We start from the raw sequence: 20,160 nt of genomic DNA, 5'->3' as shown, positions 1-20,160 counted from the left end.
TTAGTCTAATTCCCTGTTTCTCTGTACTTGTGGCCTCAGTAACCGTGGATAATGTGAAAATAACCCCTCCTTCCTCCTCCACTACTGTTCTTTCTAACAAGAGAAAGCTTGCTAGGAAGATAAATGAACCAGAATATTCTTTCAGACTTTCCCAATTCATTGCTAGTATAAGCTGACGGACTTTGCAGCACTCTTCTGACGACCACCTGTCAAAGCAAACCTCAAGCCCTGGTAAAGCAGATGTCCGTGCAGTCACACACTTCCCTCCCAGTCCTTACCTGCCCCAAGGATTCCAAGGGCCAGTTGGCATGGGAAGGCCACATGGTCCAGGCCCAAGGCCAACAGAAAGACCCCAGGTCAGTGTTCAGCACCTAGACCTGCCATCACCCTCAGCAGACACCTGCCATGTACAGTCGGAAAGCGTGTGCAGGTACCTCCTGACTGCTCCTCACAATTGGCAAAAGGCATCTTACTTAAAGAGCATTGCCAGCTTTCTACACACTTCATAATCATATGTAGCAGGGTGAAAAACCACCTTCAGAAAAGTTGGTGCATCTTCCTAGGGAAGGCAAGGCCCTTTAAAGAAGTCTACAACAAGTGTGTCCAACTCGGGCAGGGCTGCAACGCTTGTTGGTGAAATTTGCTGGCTATGTTTCAGTACAGCAGCAGAGGAGCTGGAGGAAGGGGGGAAGGCTGAAGGCAGCCAGGGATTCAGTGGTGCCATATGGGAAGCGGGCCCAAAGGTGAAGTTTACTAGAGTGAAGTGCCAATCCCGATGCGACCCACTTCACAGTGCCAGGGAGGCCATCACACTTTCTTTGCCTAAGTATGCTTTCCAAGGGCTGACTTAGGGAGCATCACTGACTGCATAAGGGGCATAGGAGCCCTGGAGGGGAAGGAATACCTGAGAATAAGCATGCAGGCAGTAGGGGATGGGGATGCGGTACCGCCATAGACCTGCTCAGGCCTGTGACGTTGCTCCTCAGGTTTTTAAGGACGAGGGAGTTTGCTACAGATCTAAGGGTAAAAGCCAATTGTCTCTCCCTTGGAGTTTGTCTCACAACCATGATGCTTCCAACCTTGATGCTTCCTCACCTGTCCACATGCGCAGAGGAACCAGCAAAGGAGATGGAGAATAAACCCAAAGGGGGGAAGCAGAGTCAGGAATGGGGTGGGTCTCCAGGGATACTGGAGACTGACCACAGAAAGAGTGTCCTGATCTAAAAACACTAACTCACCTTCCTTTGCCAGTTCACAGTGGCTTTGGAGCTGGGGAGGCAGGTCGGGAGCGCAGGATCCTAAGCAACGTTTACATATTTGGCACTCATCCTCTGCGCTGTGCCCTTCTGTCTCCTAGGGGCCAATGCCAGTCAGCTATGCAGGACCCCCACCTGGCAAGACTGGCTGTTATGATCCCCTTGGACAAGTCAACACTCCCATTTCATCACCTGACTTGAGTTCCATGAGGACTTTAGGGACTTTAGATTTTTCTGGTGTTTCTACGATACACTGGTCTGTTTTGATTCTCAGGTTGACTATTCCCAGCCTCAAAGGTTGTGCCTTTCCAAGCTGGGAGATTTCCATTTGATGGTGTGTGGTTTTTGTGGATCTCCTTGCTGACAGCAGCAGGTCTGCTTCCTTTATAAAAGGAAGGTCTGCTTCTCATTTCAGTCCTTTCCTTGTTGCTATTCACTCCTAAGGCATGGATGCACTGCTCAGAAGACACCCAAAAAGGAAGCCACAGGCCTACCAGCTGCACACTAAGGGCCACTCCCTGTCTATCAACTTCTACGGTTATCCTGGAGTCACACTTCTGATTTTTCTCTTCACAGCACTCTCCATCCTCCCAGAGCCTGATTACCAGTTCCAATTTACCTTCAGATCATCAGGGATAAAGACTTTGCGAGCTTTCTTGATCATGGGTTGTGGCTTCAGTTCTTCCTCAGAGAACTTGCGTTTGCGAGGGTCAAACATTTCCTGGCCAGGGACGCTGGACAGGGCGAGATCTGCTGGATCTGGCTCATAACCCACTGGGACCTGAATGGTGTCTGGATCGATGGGACTTGGCGTATTGCGGTTTGCTGGCAACAGCTGACCTGGAACAATGCAGAAGTTTCAATGAATGAACACTATAAGGGAGACCCAGCAGCTGCAACTTAATAATGCTCCCTGCTGAGTGGCAAGAGTCTCCAACTAACTTCTTGAAGGCTCTAATATCATGGATCTTACTCATCTTTACCGTATTTCCAACAACACAGGGTGAGTGCCACTGTACTCATGCTACACCAGGCAAGACGATGACATGCATGCTCAACAACTGGCGAAGTAGAAACCAAATAAAAAATAAATACATTCATTCTTTCCTATGACATAGCCATGGAGCACCAACTGTGGAGTTAAATACTCAGCAAGGTGCAACAAACAGGAAGTTCATGAATTCCCCTTCTTAGCTCTTTTCCAGGTGTATTGGGGAGAAAGACTAACAACTGGAGTGCAGGTGCTCCGAGGGAACCCTCAAACGCATCCAGGAGTACAAGGAAACCAGGAGCCTCACCAGGGAGCCTCAGGAACACTCGCCTGAAATGATACTATACATAGTTGCTTCTTGAGACTGTGATCCACCAAAAAGGCACTGCAGGCACTGAGACAAGACAGGGCGTGCATTCCTTGAGGAACTCCACGTAGTCTTAGGTAGCAGGAGCACTGAATCAGAAAACCACGCACACAGAGGGTAGAGGCAAGAGATGTGCCCCCACAAAGTGGGTGGTGGGGTATTATAAAAGTTCCTGCATGTTGCTGAAGGGTTCTAGACATGAATGTGACCAACAGCTGACATCTGGAAAGAAGACTTGAGTAGTGTGAAGAGTGGATTGAAGAGGGCGTATATGGAGACAGATGAGACACAGCCATGCACACATGATGAGTGGCAGTGGAAACCAGGAAGAGGGGACAAGTGCAAGAAATGTTTGACTAATTACAAAAGACAATGTGCAGACAATCTCACTTGTACCAAGGGTTCTTCAGGCCAAACTACTTGAGTGCACATTCACATAACAATGGGTTTACTGTAGTTATGCATCTGTCTTACTCATGCAGGTGACCTCAACATGCCCTACTGTTTACTCGAGGAGCTCTGAATTTTATAATCACTGCTTTCACACCCAGGGAATAAAGGGGGAGGATACAGCTCAGCTGCTCTTTGGCCCATCTCCTCTTACTCAGAGCCAACAGTAGGTCAGTGTGTGAAGTGTCCTTTAGTTTTTATTGAAGCTTATCCTCGGCTGAAGCACAAAGCTGCTGGCTCTGATTCTGGCCCAACCGTGAGCCCATGCTTGTGTGCTTTCGGCTTGGAGGGGAACTCGCAATACGCATGCTCTGTGTGACCTTTTTGGTCCCCACTTGCTTTGCATACTCTTTGCTGCTTGCCAAGAGGAAGAGATGGGCCCCGAGGCATTGGCAGAGTTGGTGAGGATTTCTCATTAGCTAAGCTGCAGTTCAGCTCCAGCTTTTAAGGACAGCTGAGTTCTGTCCTGGACAGTGTTAAACTACATTTGATCTTGCACCTCTTGAGTTTGCCTCTGAAAATGAATCATATGTCAGGCAAATGGGGATTTTATTCTTCCTTAAGGAACTCTCTTTGAACTTATTAATAAACCACCCAATGCCTCATCACCGCAGCCACTCTGCCAACAGCTTACAAGTGACGAGCCCCTATTCTGCCTCTCCAAGCAGCTCCTCATGAACCTTCTCAGGTCTAACTGCTCCAGGTTACTTCAAATTTATTCCTAAGACTTCCTAACGTTATGCTACAATCCATCACCTTAGGCTACACATACACATACACACTCACTCTCTTATCCCAGACTACAAACTATTTCGAATCTGGACCGGCGGCATGGCCTAGTGGCTAAAGTCCTCGCCTTGAAAGCCCCGGGATCCCATATGGGCGCCGGTTCTAATCCCAGCAGCTCCACTTCCCATCCAGCTCCCTGCTTGTGGCCTGGGAAAGCAGTTGAGGACGGCCCAAAGCTTTGGGACCCTGCACCCGTGTGGGAGACCTGGAAGAGGTTCCAGGTTCCCGGCATCGGATTGGCACACACCAGCTCGTTGGGGAGTGAAACATTGGATGGAAGATCTTCCTCTCTGTCTCTCCTCCTCTCTGTATATCAGGCTTTCCAATAATAATAAATCTTTAAAAAAAAAAAGTATTTCGAATCTTCTCTCTTTCATCTCCATCCAGCTCCTCACTAACGTGGTGGACTGCAGAGCAGGCTCCATTGGGTGGTAGCCCTGTGAGATTCTGGCATTCAGCCAGGGAACAGGCTCACAGTCTCACCTGACATTTAGACAGAACTCATGTTTCTTTCTTTAACCCTTTCCTATAGAGGAGTAGGGCTCCCCACCTGCAGAACCAAGAAAGACTATGGTGGACCACAGCATCAGTCAGTGGCAAATCCAGGCCCCTCTTCTCTCGAGCATCTGGCATGCTATCTTATATATATGGATTGTTCATGAGTTAACTTTGCTGGACTCAGGTTTTTTTTTTTTTCCTTATCCTTCATTCCAAAATGTCTACAGTGTCATTGGGTAACAGGGGGAGGTGCCCGTTAATGCTCAATTGGAGAATGCAACATGTTAATTTTTAATTATAAAAAATATTCACTGTAAAGTTTCAACAGGAATGTGTCAAAGTTCTCATTTGGCTATTCTCCCGCAAGTTCTTATTACAGCTGCTCCCAGAGGTGATATGCCTTAACTGTTAAGTGTGAACCTCTCATGGCTTGGTTTTTATAGAGAAGTGATTTAACAAAAATGGGCATACACTAACCATATATCCTGACTTACTTTTTTGATACATGAATATACTGCATGGAACCTCCTTGAATTAGTACAAATAGAATACTTTGGGTTTTTTTTTAAAGACTGAGAAGTATGCAGAGTTTGGATATGTGACAGACTTGTTAATGACACCCAACTGATGAACATCCAGGTGTACGTAATTTACAGAAGAGACTTCTCAAAGTGGGAACATTAATGCAGAAGTATCTGCATTTCATTTTTCTAAAAACTGGCAAATTGTGTTCCCAAAATGTCAAACTTACTTATAGCTGAACCAATATTTATGGGCATGCACACCGCAATCCAGGTTTAGTTTCAAGTGCTGCCAACGTGGCGTGTACAAACATCACAGCTGCGTCAGTTTACATTTCTCCGGTTATGACTGATACTGACCACAGCACAGGCTTGTTGGACATTTATTTCTCTGTGCATTGCTTCTTAATATCTGCTGCTCTTTTAAAAGTGGGTTCTGTTGATCCTTTAAAAAATTAATTTGATGGACAGCCATGGGGCACAGCATGCTAACCCTCCATCCTGGGGCACCAGCAACCCATATGGGTGTCAGCTTGTGTCCCAGATGCTCCATTTCCAATCCAGCTCTCAACTTGTGGCCAGGGGAAGCAGTGAAAGATGGCTCAAGCCTTTGGGTCCCTGCACCCATGTGGGAGACCTGGCAAAAGTTCCTGGGTCCCAGCTTCACATCAGCTCAGCTTTGGCTGTTGCAGCCATTTGGAAAGTGAAGCAGCAGATGGAAGACCTCTCTTCTTCTCTCTATAAAATCTGCCTTTCAAATAAAAATAAATAAATCTTACAAAATTATTTTTATTGCCATAAAAAGAACAGATTTCATGTAGTTCACAGACATAATTCTAATAATATGATCTTTAAAAAAATGTTTTGCAACATTTTAATTTACTTCATAGTCACGGTCTTAATATTCCAAACAATAAAGAGTTCAACAAATAAAAAGTAGAAAGGCCACAGTTCAGGAGGGGTAAACAATCAAATCTCAAGGTGTCAATTTCACTTACACATTAAGGGTGCATGTGTATTCATGTTTAAAAGCTCTTCTGGGTCGACCGTGACCACTCAGTGGCTAAATCCTTACACATGCCAGGATCTCATATGGGAACCAGGTTCATGTCCCGGCTGCTCCACTTCCCATCCAGCTCCCTGCTTGTGGCCTGGGAAAGCAGTCGAAGATGGCCCAAGGTCTTGGGATGCTGCACCTGCGTGGGAAACCTGGAAGAGGCTTCTGGCTCCTGGCTTTGGATTGGCTCAGCTCTGGCCATGGGGAGTGAGGCAGTGGATGGGAGATCTTTCTGTCTCTCCTTCTCTCTGTAAAACTGCCTTTCCAATAAATAAATAAATAATCTTAAAAAAACTTTTATTAGACTATGGGTTTTATCTTTATATGTTTTATTACACGTTTTTCTCCCATGATGTTGTCCATGTCCTAACTTTAAAGATTTTTTCTTTACTAATAGCTTTTATATTGAATGTAGTAATATCCTGAAATACTGTTCATTTTTATGGATTCTGTCTTTCATACTTTGCCCTCCAGTGATTTCTTACCTCTGCACGCATTCATTTTTTTCCATACTTTTCTCCAACACAACCATAATTTGTATGTATTGCTAGAATTTTAATCCACCTGAAATTTATTTTGGTGGGCTGCATAAGCAAAGGACGCTCCTTGCTGTTTTCCAACGCTATACTAGTATAATTTATATGGTTTGATACTAGCATGATTTGATAATTTCAGAGGGCAAGGTCTATCTCACCATTTGCTACTTATAGAAATTTTGAGTATTTTTAAACATACACTATTCTAGATGAATTTCAGAATAACTTATTGAGCTATTGCTTCTCAGTCTTTTGGCTACGGTCAAGTGCAGAATAATTTATTAAGTTACATTTAAATTTTTTGAGATTCTAAAATTAGGCTGAATGAAACCTGCAGGTAAACTTGGGGATAACAGTCTCTAAAACATTGAATATGTCCACTGTATGTTCTCTAGGTTAAGTATGTAACACTGATATGCTTGGTTTTTACAGTTTTCTGCATTTTAAACTTTAGTTTTTGCTGAGTTTTCCCTTAAGTGTTTTAAAAGTGTTATCGTGTAAATTTCCCTTACAATATTTTCTATTTGGTTATGTATGGTGCACTGAAAGCTACTAATTGTTAAATGCTGAATTTATATTCAGCTACTTTATTCTTCCATTGGTTTTAATATTTCTAACTTTGGGTTTTAGGTCAATGATGACATCTTCTGCCTCTAGCGAGATTGTGGCTTCCTTGGAAGACTGATGACGCCCACTTTATCTTCATCATCTTCTGCCTCAGGCCATCAACCAGGCTCTACAAGATGAGGAGTCCTGTGGAGGTTTGCTAATTGTGTAGATCTGCCCCCTGAACCAGACCACCAAATGTCCAAGGGACACCAAATGTCCAAGGGACCCCAAATCTCAGATGTCCTCAGCAGACTGAGAGTTCTGCAGGAAGCAAACTTCCTACTGAGATTGCGGGCCACCTTGTTGACAAAGCGTGCCTGGAGAGGTGTGAGGCGTCTTTACCATCATTTCCGTTTTTTCAGTGATTGTGGCTTGAACATATCTGAGTACAAAGTTCTGTTAGATTCCTTTTCTAGTTAGATCTGTTTACCAGTATTGGTTCCTGTAACTCATGCTTACTTATCTGCTGCCTGAGATCTGGTGATTGTTTACCAAACAATAGCTTGTAGGCTATTGTTCAGTTAACTAGTAACGTTTAGCTGCCTGCTTGTTTTGCCAAAATCATGGTATAATATGTCCAGTACATTGGTTCATCTCGCCTTTGCATCTCCTGTGTCCCAATTTCTTCTTGGTGTGGACATCACACCTCAAGTCCCAGTCCCCACTAGAGGGACCCCTGAAAGACCCTGTGCTAATGATCTGGCTTGTTTCAGCAGCTCAGTGAAATGCAGTTATTGGGAGATGCTGTTAATCTTTCATATTCTGAAACATGGAGTCTTTTGCTAAAATCCTAGTACACACAGCTTGAGCAGCAAAGATGGTTTCAACCCTTGACAATTACTTGACAGATTTCCTTTAAAAAAAACCAGAAATCTCATGTATAATTTTCTTTTAGATGCGTTTTAGTATTCATTGGGATGGTCCTGTGACTTTCTCCTGTTTTTGTTAAGTCAACGCCTGGTGTTTCTCCAAGACTTTGTTTAAGGTGAACAAGATCAATCTATCCTGTAGACTCCACAGTTAGCTAGAACAGTGTTCTTTCTAAAAGCATGAAAGTCACTTCCAGGAAGGCCAAGGATTTCCAGATGAAAGGGTCGAATGAAGAACTTAAAAAAAAAAATAAAAGGTCTGGAAGGAGATGAAAGTTACCTTCAAACTCAAAGTGGCTCGCTACTTGTGTCACAGATAAGGCATGATGAACCTCCAAACAGTGTAAGTGAACACGGGATGTTTCCTCCTCCCCATATTTAAACAAACCTCAGTGGCTCACGCTCAGTTGGCTGATGAGCTGGCAAGCCTCAGTGAGTGGGAGCAGCAGCAATCTTTCCCTCCTGCGTTCTCGGGTCAGCGGTTTCATTCTTTAACTGACGGGCTGCAGCAGACTACTAAATTATAATCTCCTTTATTACTTAAGCCTCCGAGGCTAATTGCCTCACATCCAGTCTTTCTGATGTGCTCCTCATTCAGGCAGTTAACTAAACACAGCGTTGGATTTGCAGCAGCCCTGTCCAAACACACACGGCACTCCGGTGCCCCTCACAGACAGCATTAGCAGGTTCATCAGCATTAGGCTCTGCTGTGGGAAGCTGGGAAAAGATAAAACGGCCTTTGTTTTGGCCAAAGGGTTATCATTACAGAGCTGATGGGTGAAATTCCTGGTGATTCAAAGTTTGGTTCCAGATTTTTGTCTCTGCTTACTTCTCCCAGCTTCCCTTGTATACTTTGGGGTCTTTCTTAGCTTTTCTGGATCCTTTAGGTCATCCTCTTGGCAAATCCACTCTCAGATCCCTGGCTCTGAAAATCTCTTATATCACATAGGGGCTCGATTAACTTAGGAGACTCTACTGATGCTATCTGGTGAAAACATGTATACTTGTCTTCATGTGCTCTCGATGCAAACAGAGATGAAATAAAAACCCCACAAGTGCATTCTGGATTCTGAGGTCAGATCAGCCACTCTCTCTTCCAACAGCAGGAACACTGACCAACGAGCAGTGTGCAAAGGCAAATGTGTCCTTAGCACCATGGGTCTCATTCCCTGTCCAGCTCCTGTTCCATGTCTCTCACAGTTCCAGGCAGTCTCGCACTCTCTCCATCCTGGAATCTGAGTTGTCCTCTTATTTGCCTTAGCCAACAGAAGTGGGAGGGTGGCAGCTCTGAGGCTGGGCACGCTCTGCTTCTTCATCATAGCTTTCTCTGTCATCAACTTTCTGCCACATCTGGTCAAGCCTGCTAGAGGCAGGACAAGTGGAGAAGGCCAGGCTAGCTCTAGATGTGGGAGTCCAGCACAGTCTCCTGACCAACCCAGAGTAATTATAAACCTTACTGGTACATAGTACTGAGCATTCTTGTGTCATGAATGAATGACCCACAAGCTGTATGTGGGTGGGGATGGAGGGTGCGGTGGGAATACCTACAATCACACCGACAGGATTTCAATGCTGAAATCACACTGGGGTGTGATTCTGCCATCAGCATGTTATAAACGTGGGCCTATGTGAAAGGAAGACCAAACAGAATGTTATTGTGGAGCAAGGGAACATTAGTGAGCTCCACCTTTTTAGCTACCTCTCTGAGTTTCCACTTCCTCATCCACAAAGACAGATTACTAAGCTTGCCTCTTAAGAGTTTCATGACAAATGAGGAAAACAATGTGCACAGATACAAGGCTTAGCAGAAAGCACAGTACCTAGAGAACAAGTATTGAACCTGTATAAAACATAAAGTATGCATTTTGTTTCCCCTGGCACTTCCCAATTGCTCCTCCCCCTGCTCACACTTCCGTAGTGCTCCGTTGCTTCCTGAAGACATTCCAGAGACAGAGACCTGGGCAGATCGCAGCCCCATATCAACACCCTCCCAAGGCTTTCCACATCCTCTGAGGACACGGCCTTGGAGATTCCACCCTGGCCTTGCCTCTGCCCTGCACATCGCCCAAGCACAAGGCTACCAAGGTCTTTGTATTTGGGACACACTCTGCCTGCTTGGTCTGCTGGCATCACTTGGACAGCAGTTCAGATACCATCTCCCCTAATCCTCTTCTTTCCTCACTGCCTATTAACCACCCTGACTTCCTTTACAGTACTTATCTCCATCCCAAATAAATTTTATTATTTGTTTGATTATTGAAATTGTCAAGTGAGCTTCCCAATTGCAAGTAGGCTCCATGAGGCAAGGGCCCCCGTCTGGCTCCTGCTGCAGCTCTGGCTGCTACACAGAGCCTGCATGCAGGGGACAGTACAAGCTACTGCACAGCCAGACAGAAACAATCCCCAGATGCGGAAGAGGGACTATTTTTCTTCTTATTTTTCCCCTACATTTTGCAAGCTATCCGTAATGAACATCTCCACTTTCAAAATCGGAAAACAAAAACACATTCCTTAAAAGATAGACCTGATTTCATGCTGCACATGTACCTTCGGAGACTGTTAAATGCTGCGGTGAGAAGATCACGCAAGCCCCTGGAAAGTAGAGCAGGAGGAAAGAGATGAAAGTGATGGAAGAAGCTAAGAGGCAAAGGAAGCGGCAGCAGCCAAAGTGTGTTTGTATTGCAGGCCCACTGCTCCCAAGCAGCGAACAGAAGCAAAGTACCCAGCACCCTCCCAGCATTGCAGTGCCCTAAGGGCACAGGGCAGGGGGTGTAGAATAGAAGAGAGGAGAATAGAGAAGAAATTCAGGAACCAAAGAAGGAAAACAAGACAAAATCAAGGGATTAAATGAAAGAACGCGGGAGGAAAGGAAGACTTGAAAGGGAAGGGAGGGGAATAAAAGAAAGAAGAGACAGAAATGGCTTTGCCGAAAACTAAATTGCAAAGTGTCTTTCTGGATGCTAGACCTTGACAAGGAAGCAGCAGAGAGGGAGTCTGTAGCATGCAATCAGTGATACAGATGCCTTCCAGCCCAGAGGAGACTCACCCTGGCAACACTGATACTGGGTGCAGTCCTTGCTACCCACCAGACCCTTCCAATCAAATGCTAAACCTCATTCTCACAATGGCTGTATCAAGATAAAACCGGAATGGAAGCACATAGTTCTAGACAAACTCAGACATGTTGAATAGTTTGTCCAAGGCTGCCGAACTAGCAGATTAAGAAATACAGACTCCTCCACCCTCTAAGCCATATTTCTAATCAAGCCAATGCCCCAGAAGTGGGGCTAGGAAGCCTAACCCTGTCTCAGGGCAAGCTAGCAGGTCCTGGCTTCCACAGTGAGAGTCCTGTGCTGGAACAAGACTCTACTGAACCGGTGACTGCTCCACAAGATGCACACTGTCACATTTCATGGAAGCAGAAACAGAGAGGTGACAGCACCTGCATGAAGTTACATGGTGGAAAAGCCAGAGAAACATCGCATGGAGGTCAGTCCCCAGTTGACCTGACACGTAACCCATGCTTTTTCACTCCACTTTACTTCTACCCCAAGGGGCAACAGAGGAAAAACAGCACCACCCAATAGGTACTCCCCTCTCTAGCCCAATACAGTCCTGGACAGGAGAGGTCCCCCAAAGAGGTAGGTGCAGCTTCTGGTCTGAACAAGAGTTGCCAGGAAGCTACTGGGAGCCAGGCACTCCACTTCCTTTTCCTTTGTCTCTGCTTCTGTTATTCCTTTGTCTCTGCTTCTGTTATTCCTTACCACCTCCCACATGGCAAGCTTGTGCTATAGGTAGGTCTGCATTTGCCCATGGAGCCAGTGCTGCTGTCAATCCTATACCTCACTCACTGTCTTTTTAAGGAGCCTTTGGATAAGCCAGAGACTATGCTTCATTAGGGGGAAGGGATTGATCCCTGGAAGGGAGAAGGATGAATATACTGTTATTACAATCAGGAAGTTGATTTCAAAGGTTACTTCATGGGAGACCATAATTCTATATCTAAACCCTTCAGTTATGAGTGTCCCAGTAATGTCTGGGATTGGGCAAAGACAATGTACCACCAGACAAACATAGTGTTCATGGTAGTATTGCCACTACAAAGCTCTGTGGCCTGGGGCCAGTCACTCTACCTCCCAGGGGCTTGCTCCCTCACCTGTCAAGTGCAGGGGGTCACACTCACCTCCTGGGGCTGGGGCAGGTGGACAGTACACGGGAAGGCCACGGCAGGGACAGGCCTGTACCTCCCTGTCACACTCTCCAGCCTCCACCTCTCGCTCCAGCATGTCAGACATTATGCAGTGTGATTCTCTGCCCTGAGTCCCTACATTACACTCCAAATGGCTCAGCAGCCTCCAACTTGGAGGGCTGGAGGGCCCCTCATTTCCAGGGTGTTTCTCATCATGCTGATTGCCAATGGTATTACCAAACTTGCCTCCTTGAAACCAGTGAGAGATAAGGGGTGGTAAATCAGATGTTCCAGCTAAGTCTTCCCATTTCTGCCCCTGAGTTAGTGTAACATGGCATTCTCTTTCCAATTTCCTCTGGGCCAAGAACCTCATTCCAAACCAAAGGTGGTGTGGGGGTGTTGTGTCTGGCAGGAAATGGGACATGTATGGCTTTGTGGCTGCAGTCCTGTAGCTGTCACAGAACCTCAAAGAACAGAAAAGTCACAGGAAGGCCACAAATGAACAGAGTCCCAGAGACTAAGACCTGAGTGGGCACAGTGAATGGGGAAGAAGCCCTGCCTTCCCCGCAACACACAATGCTTTGCCCCTTGCACCAGCCCAAAGCTACAGGACTGTGGTGGGAGAAGAGCTGTTCCCTAGTTTTCCCTGTCCCAGGAGAGAAAGGAGGGTGGGGGTAAGACCCAGGAAATAGAAGGTTAAGTCACCTAGCCACCTGGCTGGCTAGCTCAAAGTCTCGCCACTGTTTTCTATCAACCATCCCTTCTGAAAGAGCAGCCTCTCAAGGTTGCCATGGGGACAGTAAACATAATAAGGAAAAACCATTTCGCACTGCCTTGCAACTCCCTCCAGAGGAGGGGCAGAGTGCACATGGAGGCCAGGGCTGTCTTCCATCCCACCACAGAGCCCCACAGGGGTGTGCAGGTGGTGAGGGAGGTGAGGAACCCTGGAGGGTGGGGCCCTGCTGTCAGTATCAGGCTGCCTCCAGCACCGCCTGGTTGCAATACAGCTTCATTTTGCCCTCCTTACACTCCTGTGAAACAGAGAGAGCCAAAGGGGCACATTTTACCCATAAAGAAATTGAGCCACTAAGCAATTTCTGGAGGTTCCCCCCCGCCCCCCTGGCAGGATGGGCTACCTTCTTACCCAGCAGACAAATAAATCCTCCTATACCTTAAGTCTATTTTCAGACAATGGCTCCTCCATTTTTAAGGACAACGTGCACCATCAGCACCCACCTGCATCATCAGCACCCCTTAGGTCCCTGGAGTCTCGTGAATTGTCTGAGTTGGGAAAAATTTGCAGGCCTAGTCACTTGAAACTTGCACTTCTCAAAGTCCTGCCACAACTCGTTATTAAACTATTTTCCTTCGAGCTATGTGAAATTCTTTTGTGTATTTTGATTTAGAGGGGAGAGTGAAGCATGAAACTAAATAAGTGACTATGTTCACTGTGAACCCAGGACATGAATGTCAACGTTCAGCCCATATGCTCCCTGTGTGGCACACCCTTCCCCTCTCCACAGACTCTCCTTCCAGTCCCCCGCTTCCAAACCAAACCAAGGTAGAAAAAACAGGATTGTTTTTGCATTTGCCCTTCTGGATGCAAGTGGACAGGATTCAGGTGTGTCCATGATTCTGAACTTCTCAAGGAGATTCTTTGTTGCATGAGTCTCTATGTTAAGCACCCAAAAGTAAACACACTTTGCCAAAGCTTCCGTGCCTTGGTTTCTGGCCAGATTTCTCAATAATTCTCTTAAGCCCAAGTTCACAGAGTCCTAAACTCATCTATGGACAGCTGGTCACTGCCTATAATCTCGTTATCATCTCTAAACCAGTGCATTTAAGCCCACTCGCCCTCCAGTCTCCTCTTGACCATTATTAGCCTGTCCTATAGGTCTCCTGATGCCTGGGAAAAATACATACATTGTGTCAGGCCTTTGAAACCACTAGACTTCCATAGAAACCCTCCAGACTTTTATAGACACTCTCCAGATTGGAACAGAAACAAACACTGGTACACTGGGGAAATCCCTTGGGCCTCATTTTGTCTTCCCACTAAATAATGGAATGTGAATTATGCTCATAATAAAGATTCCTCTACTCTCAAGTTAAAAAAAAAATTACATATATATATATATATATATATATGTATATATGTATGTATGTATGTATTCTTCTTAAGTTAATGTAGTTGTTACATTGTGTTTTAGATCCTTCCCCTAGGCCGGGTACAGTCCATTTTGCTATAGGAATTTGGACATAACTGGTGCCTCTGTGACCTGCAATTCCATCTGTGCACTCAGCTGCTGTGTGACTCTGTGCATTTCTTCCATGATCAAAAGTAAAACAACTGCTTCTCACTGCCTTCTGGGTTCAAATGCATTCTTGGGTGGTCCAGGACTCTCCCCCCAGGTACACGGCCCCCCGTGACTGCTCTGTCTTGGTGGGTCTGCTCGTGTCCGAGCACTCGCGCTTCACACCTTCCCCTCTTGTCCTACCACCCATCAAGTCTAGTTCAAGCCCTCTTCCTTCGACTATCCCAGTATTAGCGACGGCTCTTTTTCTAAACTTCTATCATACTTACTGTTCCTTTTGTACTTAGCATAGACCAGGCTATGATTTTTGTGAGATTAACTGATCCTATAACATTTAAGCAACTATCTTTTCCCAAACTAGATTGGAAATCTTTCCGGCAAAGGCCATGCAAATGGCTTACACCAAAGATGGGTTAACAAAAGCTTGTATAGGAAGACACTGATTTGCCTAACAAGATTTTTTTTTTAATTATTTGAGAAGCAGAGAGGCAGAGAAACAAAAAGAGAGAAAGCTCCCATCTGCTGGTTCAATCTTTGCACACACACAGCAGACAGAGTGGGCCAGGCAGAAACCTGCAACTCAGGCTAGATCTCTCCCATGAGTGACATGGACCCAAGTACTGGAGCTGTACTTGGGTACCTCCTGCCTCGCAGGCCTAATGTGGCAGCAGGCTAGAATGGACAGCAGAGCCAGGACTCAAACCCAAACACACTGCGAAGACCAAGTATCTGCTAAGTTCAACCTACACCTCAACAATTTCATGGGGACTTGAATTAAAACATGTGCTTATGAATTAAAAGGTACAAAAATAAAAACCATGCATTACTTTTACAAAACACATTTTCTTTGACCTTTTGGGAAACCCCTCATTGAAACAAAATCCGAGCTGTGCACGCAGTATGATCACAGTGTAGGGTGCTAAGTGCTGTGAAAAGCTTTGTCCAGGCAGCCAAAGGTTGGAGTTCAAAGGTCAATCATTAATCCAGATCTTTGGAAGGAGAAGCGGGGCATCAGGAGGTGGCTCTCAGAGAGTACTCGCAACTTGGCCAAGACGTGAAGCTGCCCAGACAAATACAGGGACAAATGGGCAAAGATTCAAAGATGTAACAGGATTCATGGACCTAATGGAAAATCAGGGATATCCCCTGTAGGTCAGGGGATAGGAAGAGGAGAGAGAGTTAAGAACAAAGAACAGATATTCACATTTTACCCTGAAGGGAATGAAGAAGAATCTATGAAATTAAAGCTAAGGAGTCACCTAATCAGATGAGTCACTGTCGAAAGGTTGTTGTGGCAACCAGGTGGAGGTGGGGTTAGAGAGGAACCAGCAACGGGGAAGGCTCACCCACATCAATGGGCAGATCCCAACGATGCTAATAAGCGCGGATCAATGTGCATCTTTGCCAACCGCATGGGGAGGAAAGAGAAGGCAAAATGAGCTTTTAAATTTCCATTCCGGAGGTCTGGAAAGATGTGAATACCCACTCAACTAGACAACAGGGAACAGAGACAAGTCAGCCGCTCAAGGGAAAGCCACCGGCTCTTAGGCTGATATTCAGCTATGGACTACAAATCTCAACTTCATCCATGAGTTTGACTTCAGAGCAACTGCTGGAGAGACAGATGTCACAAGCCCAGATCTTAAGAGAGAGTGCAAAGCAACCAAAACATTGAAGCCGAGGCCCTAGGGGGCCCTGACACCTCAGGGATGGGCAGGGGCAGACAGGCCCCTATGAAGAGTACTCAGGAGACGCCAGAGAGGTAGCAGGTCTCAGACAAGCCAGGGAAAAAAATGCCTGTTTTCCTTTTGCAGTGCCAATTTCTCAGGGCAGGCACGGAGCCTCCTAACTGAGCAGCTGCATTTTCACTACCATTCAGCCAGAGCAATATGACTAGACACAGTAAGAACTCCGCTTAAGGTCAAGTGGTGTGTTGGAAGAGCCTAGAGTAAAAATTAGGGCTGGGGTTTGCCTGTGGGGCAGCGGCCAAAATGCCACTTGAGATATCTGCGTTCCATACTGGAGACCTGGACTTGGTTCCCACCTCTACTCCTAACTTCCTGCTGAGGTCACCCTAGGGGGCAGCAGGTGAAGTACTGAGTGCCCGAGACCCTGTCACCCACATGAAGAACAAGGTGCAGCCCCTGGCCTCTGCTTTTGGCTGTTGTGGGTACCTGGAGAGCAAACCAATAGATGGAAGACAATTTCCCTCCTCACTCTTCACCTCTGTGCCTTCCAAGTAAGTATTATGTCAAAAATATGCACTGCTTCTTTAAAAAAAAAAAAACATTAATTCCGAAGCCCTAACTTCTTTCCACATTCCTGTCCACACCTATATATACCCACTAGCCTCAAAGACAGTATTAGTACAGAAAATTCAAAGGAAACAGTTTCTTTCAGGCCACACCCACCTGGTGTCTGCCTGTGCAGGAATGCTGGGGTTCTTATGCTTCGTGGGGTATCCGGTGTCTACTCTGTTTTATCTTCAGGACTCTGCTGGGATACATGGTGTAAATGTACTCGCCAGTGCGGTGGCATAAAGAAGCAGATGTCACAAACCCCTCCATGTTGAGCACAAGAGCATCTTGGCACACTGAATGACTCAGGCTAACAGAGGTTGCCTACTGCACCTATTGCCTGCAGTCATCTTTCACTCTCTCTTTTTTCTTTGTTGATTTATTCTCTTTTATTTCTCAGACGGGAGAGAGTACATGTTTTGGTAGCAGAGGCCATGGAGGTAGGGAAGGTGGCAGGTCAAGATGCCTATACAGGCACTTCTACAGCTCACAGAGATGTCTGCCTGAGGCTGTGCTAACAACAGGATAGGAGCCTCCTCCCCATACCCCCCTGCCCATTAACAGTAATTCTGAAAGGTTACTAAATACTTGTTGCTAGGCAAAAGCAGCAGCCTGGCACCAGAGTGCTCTAAGTCAGGAATATGCATTTTGTGGGGGAGGGGAAATCAAAATTTCACAGAGTCAGCTGTATGTAAACGAAATGGATTTAGTGGCCCTAGGACTGAATTTTGGGTAAGGTACACCATTAGAGCTAGCTTCGTGTGTTGCCAGATCCTACAGATCCTTGTGATAAGGAGTTATGTGACAGAGAAGGGCCAGCTCAGTCCTAAGTCATGGAGACAGAGGGAGAGGCCAGTCCACCAAGCACCCAAGGAGTTTACAGTAGTCTAGGACCTGGAGGAACATTCCTCACCCATGCATCTGATTTTTTACATTCAGATGCAAGCCAAGACTTGGGAAAAGGCAGCATTCAGGTTTCCTCATATAAATTCCAACCCCACAGGGAGAAAAACTGCCACACACTGATTTAGACAAGTAATAAAAATGGAGGGGTTTATTAAGTCTGGGTCTTTCTACCACCACACTGGCAGGTAAATTTTCACACATATTTGTAAGTCTCTGTAATTCCACCTTGCTTTACAGTCACACGGGTCCCTAACACACAGCAGTAATATCCTAGACCAGGCAATTTCTTAGAAATGTGTTGTTTCAGACAAATTGAAATTTTCTAGCTTGCACTAAGATTAGCCAAGCTAAATCCATCTGGTTCCTGCTTAGTGCAATCTATGGAGAACTCTTCACAGGATGAAAATCCGCCTTTCTGTTTCACAGGCACAGGGGGATGCCTCTGGGGGCAGAAAGGAACAAGACATTAGGACATCATGGAACAGACAGATTCTATACTTTCCTGCAGTTCTCCAACCTGGGCCCTGGGGACCAGGCCCAGGAAGGAAAGAAAACCCAGCCCTGACTGCAGCCTTCCGGGATACAGGCACATCCCAGTTCCTCTTAGGTGCTCCGCCATCTCACTAGGCTGGTAAATTCAAGTTCCAGTGAGCTTGTATTCCTGACACAAAGTCCTCAACAGGAGTCCCTTCTGAAAGTCTTGGGAGTGGGTTGGTAAGGCTGGTAAGGCAACCAAGCATGAAGACATGCTGGGCAAGTGCCAGCTGTGAAGGGGCAGGCGGGCTTCAGTGTCCTCAAAAGGTAATGGTCTTCAGGCTGGGAGGAGTGTGTGGGGGACGAGGCTTCACACGGCTTTCTGATGCCACAGAGGACGTGGCCTTGCCGCCCCTCAGAGGACACAGGCATCCAGAAGACAACACAGAAAGGTTCAAAGAATCCTTCATCCAAAAAGCTTCAGGTCAGCGAGAAATGTTTTTTTTTTTTCCTGAAACAGGCTATAATGCACGGCAGTAACTAGAATAATTCCCTAAGATTTCATAATTCTTACAATAAGTTTTCTGAAAAAGAGATGTCCGTTTTTTCTCAATCTATTGTGACCCCCTAAGCAAGAGAGGGAAGATACTTTTAATTTCCAATGCTGGCAAGCTTTGCACCAACCTGGGGAAATCAGTGCTATGAATACCCCCATTTGGCTTGCCTCTAAGACACCACACCAAGAGGATCTAAGGAATCCTTTCTGAAAAGTCTATGAGAAGAAGAAACGGACAACAGCAAATTACAGGAAAGCAAGAAAGGTGTCAAGCATAAAACCTACACATTACTTCCTGGGCTCGTGTGGCTTTGATCATACACTGTTTAAAGAAATACAAGGTCATTCAATGTCTATCTACATAAGCACGGTCAGTTTAAGAAGAATTTCAAAGCCAATGGGACGTTCCGTTTCTCCCAATCCATCATAGTCAGCGAAGCCTTACTGTTTGGATTTGAAAGGATAAGACCAACGCCTGGTCATTAGGAGCAGAGCAGCGTCTCCTACTCCATCAATGGCCACAGCTTTCCTCTCTGTGCTCATCTCGGGGCAGGTTCAGCTGCACACCTCCGCAGCGACACAGGCAGCTAGGCCTTGGGGCATGGCGGGTTCAGCTGCAGCCTGGGACCCTGCGCCCCATATCCCAGTGCCTACATTCCAGCCCTGCTTCCACTTCTAATCCTACCTCCTGTTCACGTCACCCTTGATGGCAGCAGATGACAGCCACCCAGACTAGATGGCTCCTGGCTTTAACCTGACCCAGCTCAACGTTCTCTCCTTCTCTCTCCTCCCATCTCCTCCTACCCCAACATTCTACCGTTCAAGTAAATAAAATAGAATTTAAAAGTACAGATGTTTAGCATCATCTCTTCCTAGCTCAATCAAAAATTCTGAAAATGAGGCTTGGGCTCTGTTTTTGACTGGAACAGGAAATTGTTTTCTCACACACTTTCAGTGGGAGTGTGAACTTGTTCAATTCTTCTGGAACCTACACACTTTGATCCAGCGATTGCACATCTAGAAATTCTAACTTGGGCACACCACACCAGTGTACGAAGAATGGCAGGCATCCAACACTGCAAAGAGCCTAAATGCCTAGAGACACACTGTTTACTAATAGAACAGAAATTCAAGCAAATCCAAGAAGAAAGGCAAGTTGCATAACATCACGCATTATGTACATCTGTAGAGCATACATACATATATTTTTATATTCCCATAGATACAATTCACACACACACACACACACACGTTTATAAATACAAAGGAAATGTCTGGGAGCGTACACAAGGAACTGTTGCCAGTGAAACCCGGGACTCCTGCATAGCTCTGAATCTGCTTCTTCACTGAAATATCTTTAAACACTTTCTTTTCGAAAGTATCCACTAGAGATCGTCACATGAAGCCAAGGTTTGAGAAGCTCAGGTCCACAGGAAACAGCCCAAGAGAGCTTAGGAGGAAACCAGCCACCCACGTGGTA

General features: G+C 46.0%; 1 protein-coding gene across 2 annotated transcripts in view; it reads right to left on the bottom strand.

Annotated features, from left to right (window-relative positions):
- HLF (HLF transcription factor, PAR bZIP family member) overlaps nucleotides 1-20,160 on the bottom strand; it is a 47,328-nt gene that overhangs the window by 1,642 nt on the left and 25,526 nt on the right. For both annotated transcript variants that reach the window (XM_058676056.1, XM_004591006.2), the window contains exon 3: nucleotides 1,876-2,096. In XM_058676056.1, the coding sequence (XP_058532039.1) occupies nucleotides 1,876-2,096 (221 nt within the window). The remainder of the gene's footprint in view (nucleotides 1-1,875; nucleotides 2,097-20,160) is intronic.

Source organism: Ochotona princeps, chromosome 17 (genome assembly GCF_030435755.1).
Source record: "Ochotona princeps isolate mOchPri1 chromosome 17, mOchPri1.hap1, whole genome shotgun sequence".
NCBI classification, from domain to species: domain Eukaryota; kingdom Metazoa; phylum Chordata; class Mammalia; order Lagomorpha; family Ochotonidae; genus Ochotona; species Ochotona princeps.
This window is presented reverse-complemented; position numbering and strand designations above follow the sequence as displayed.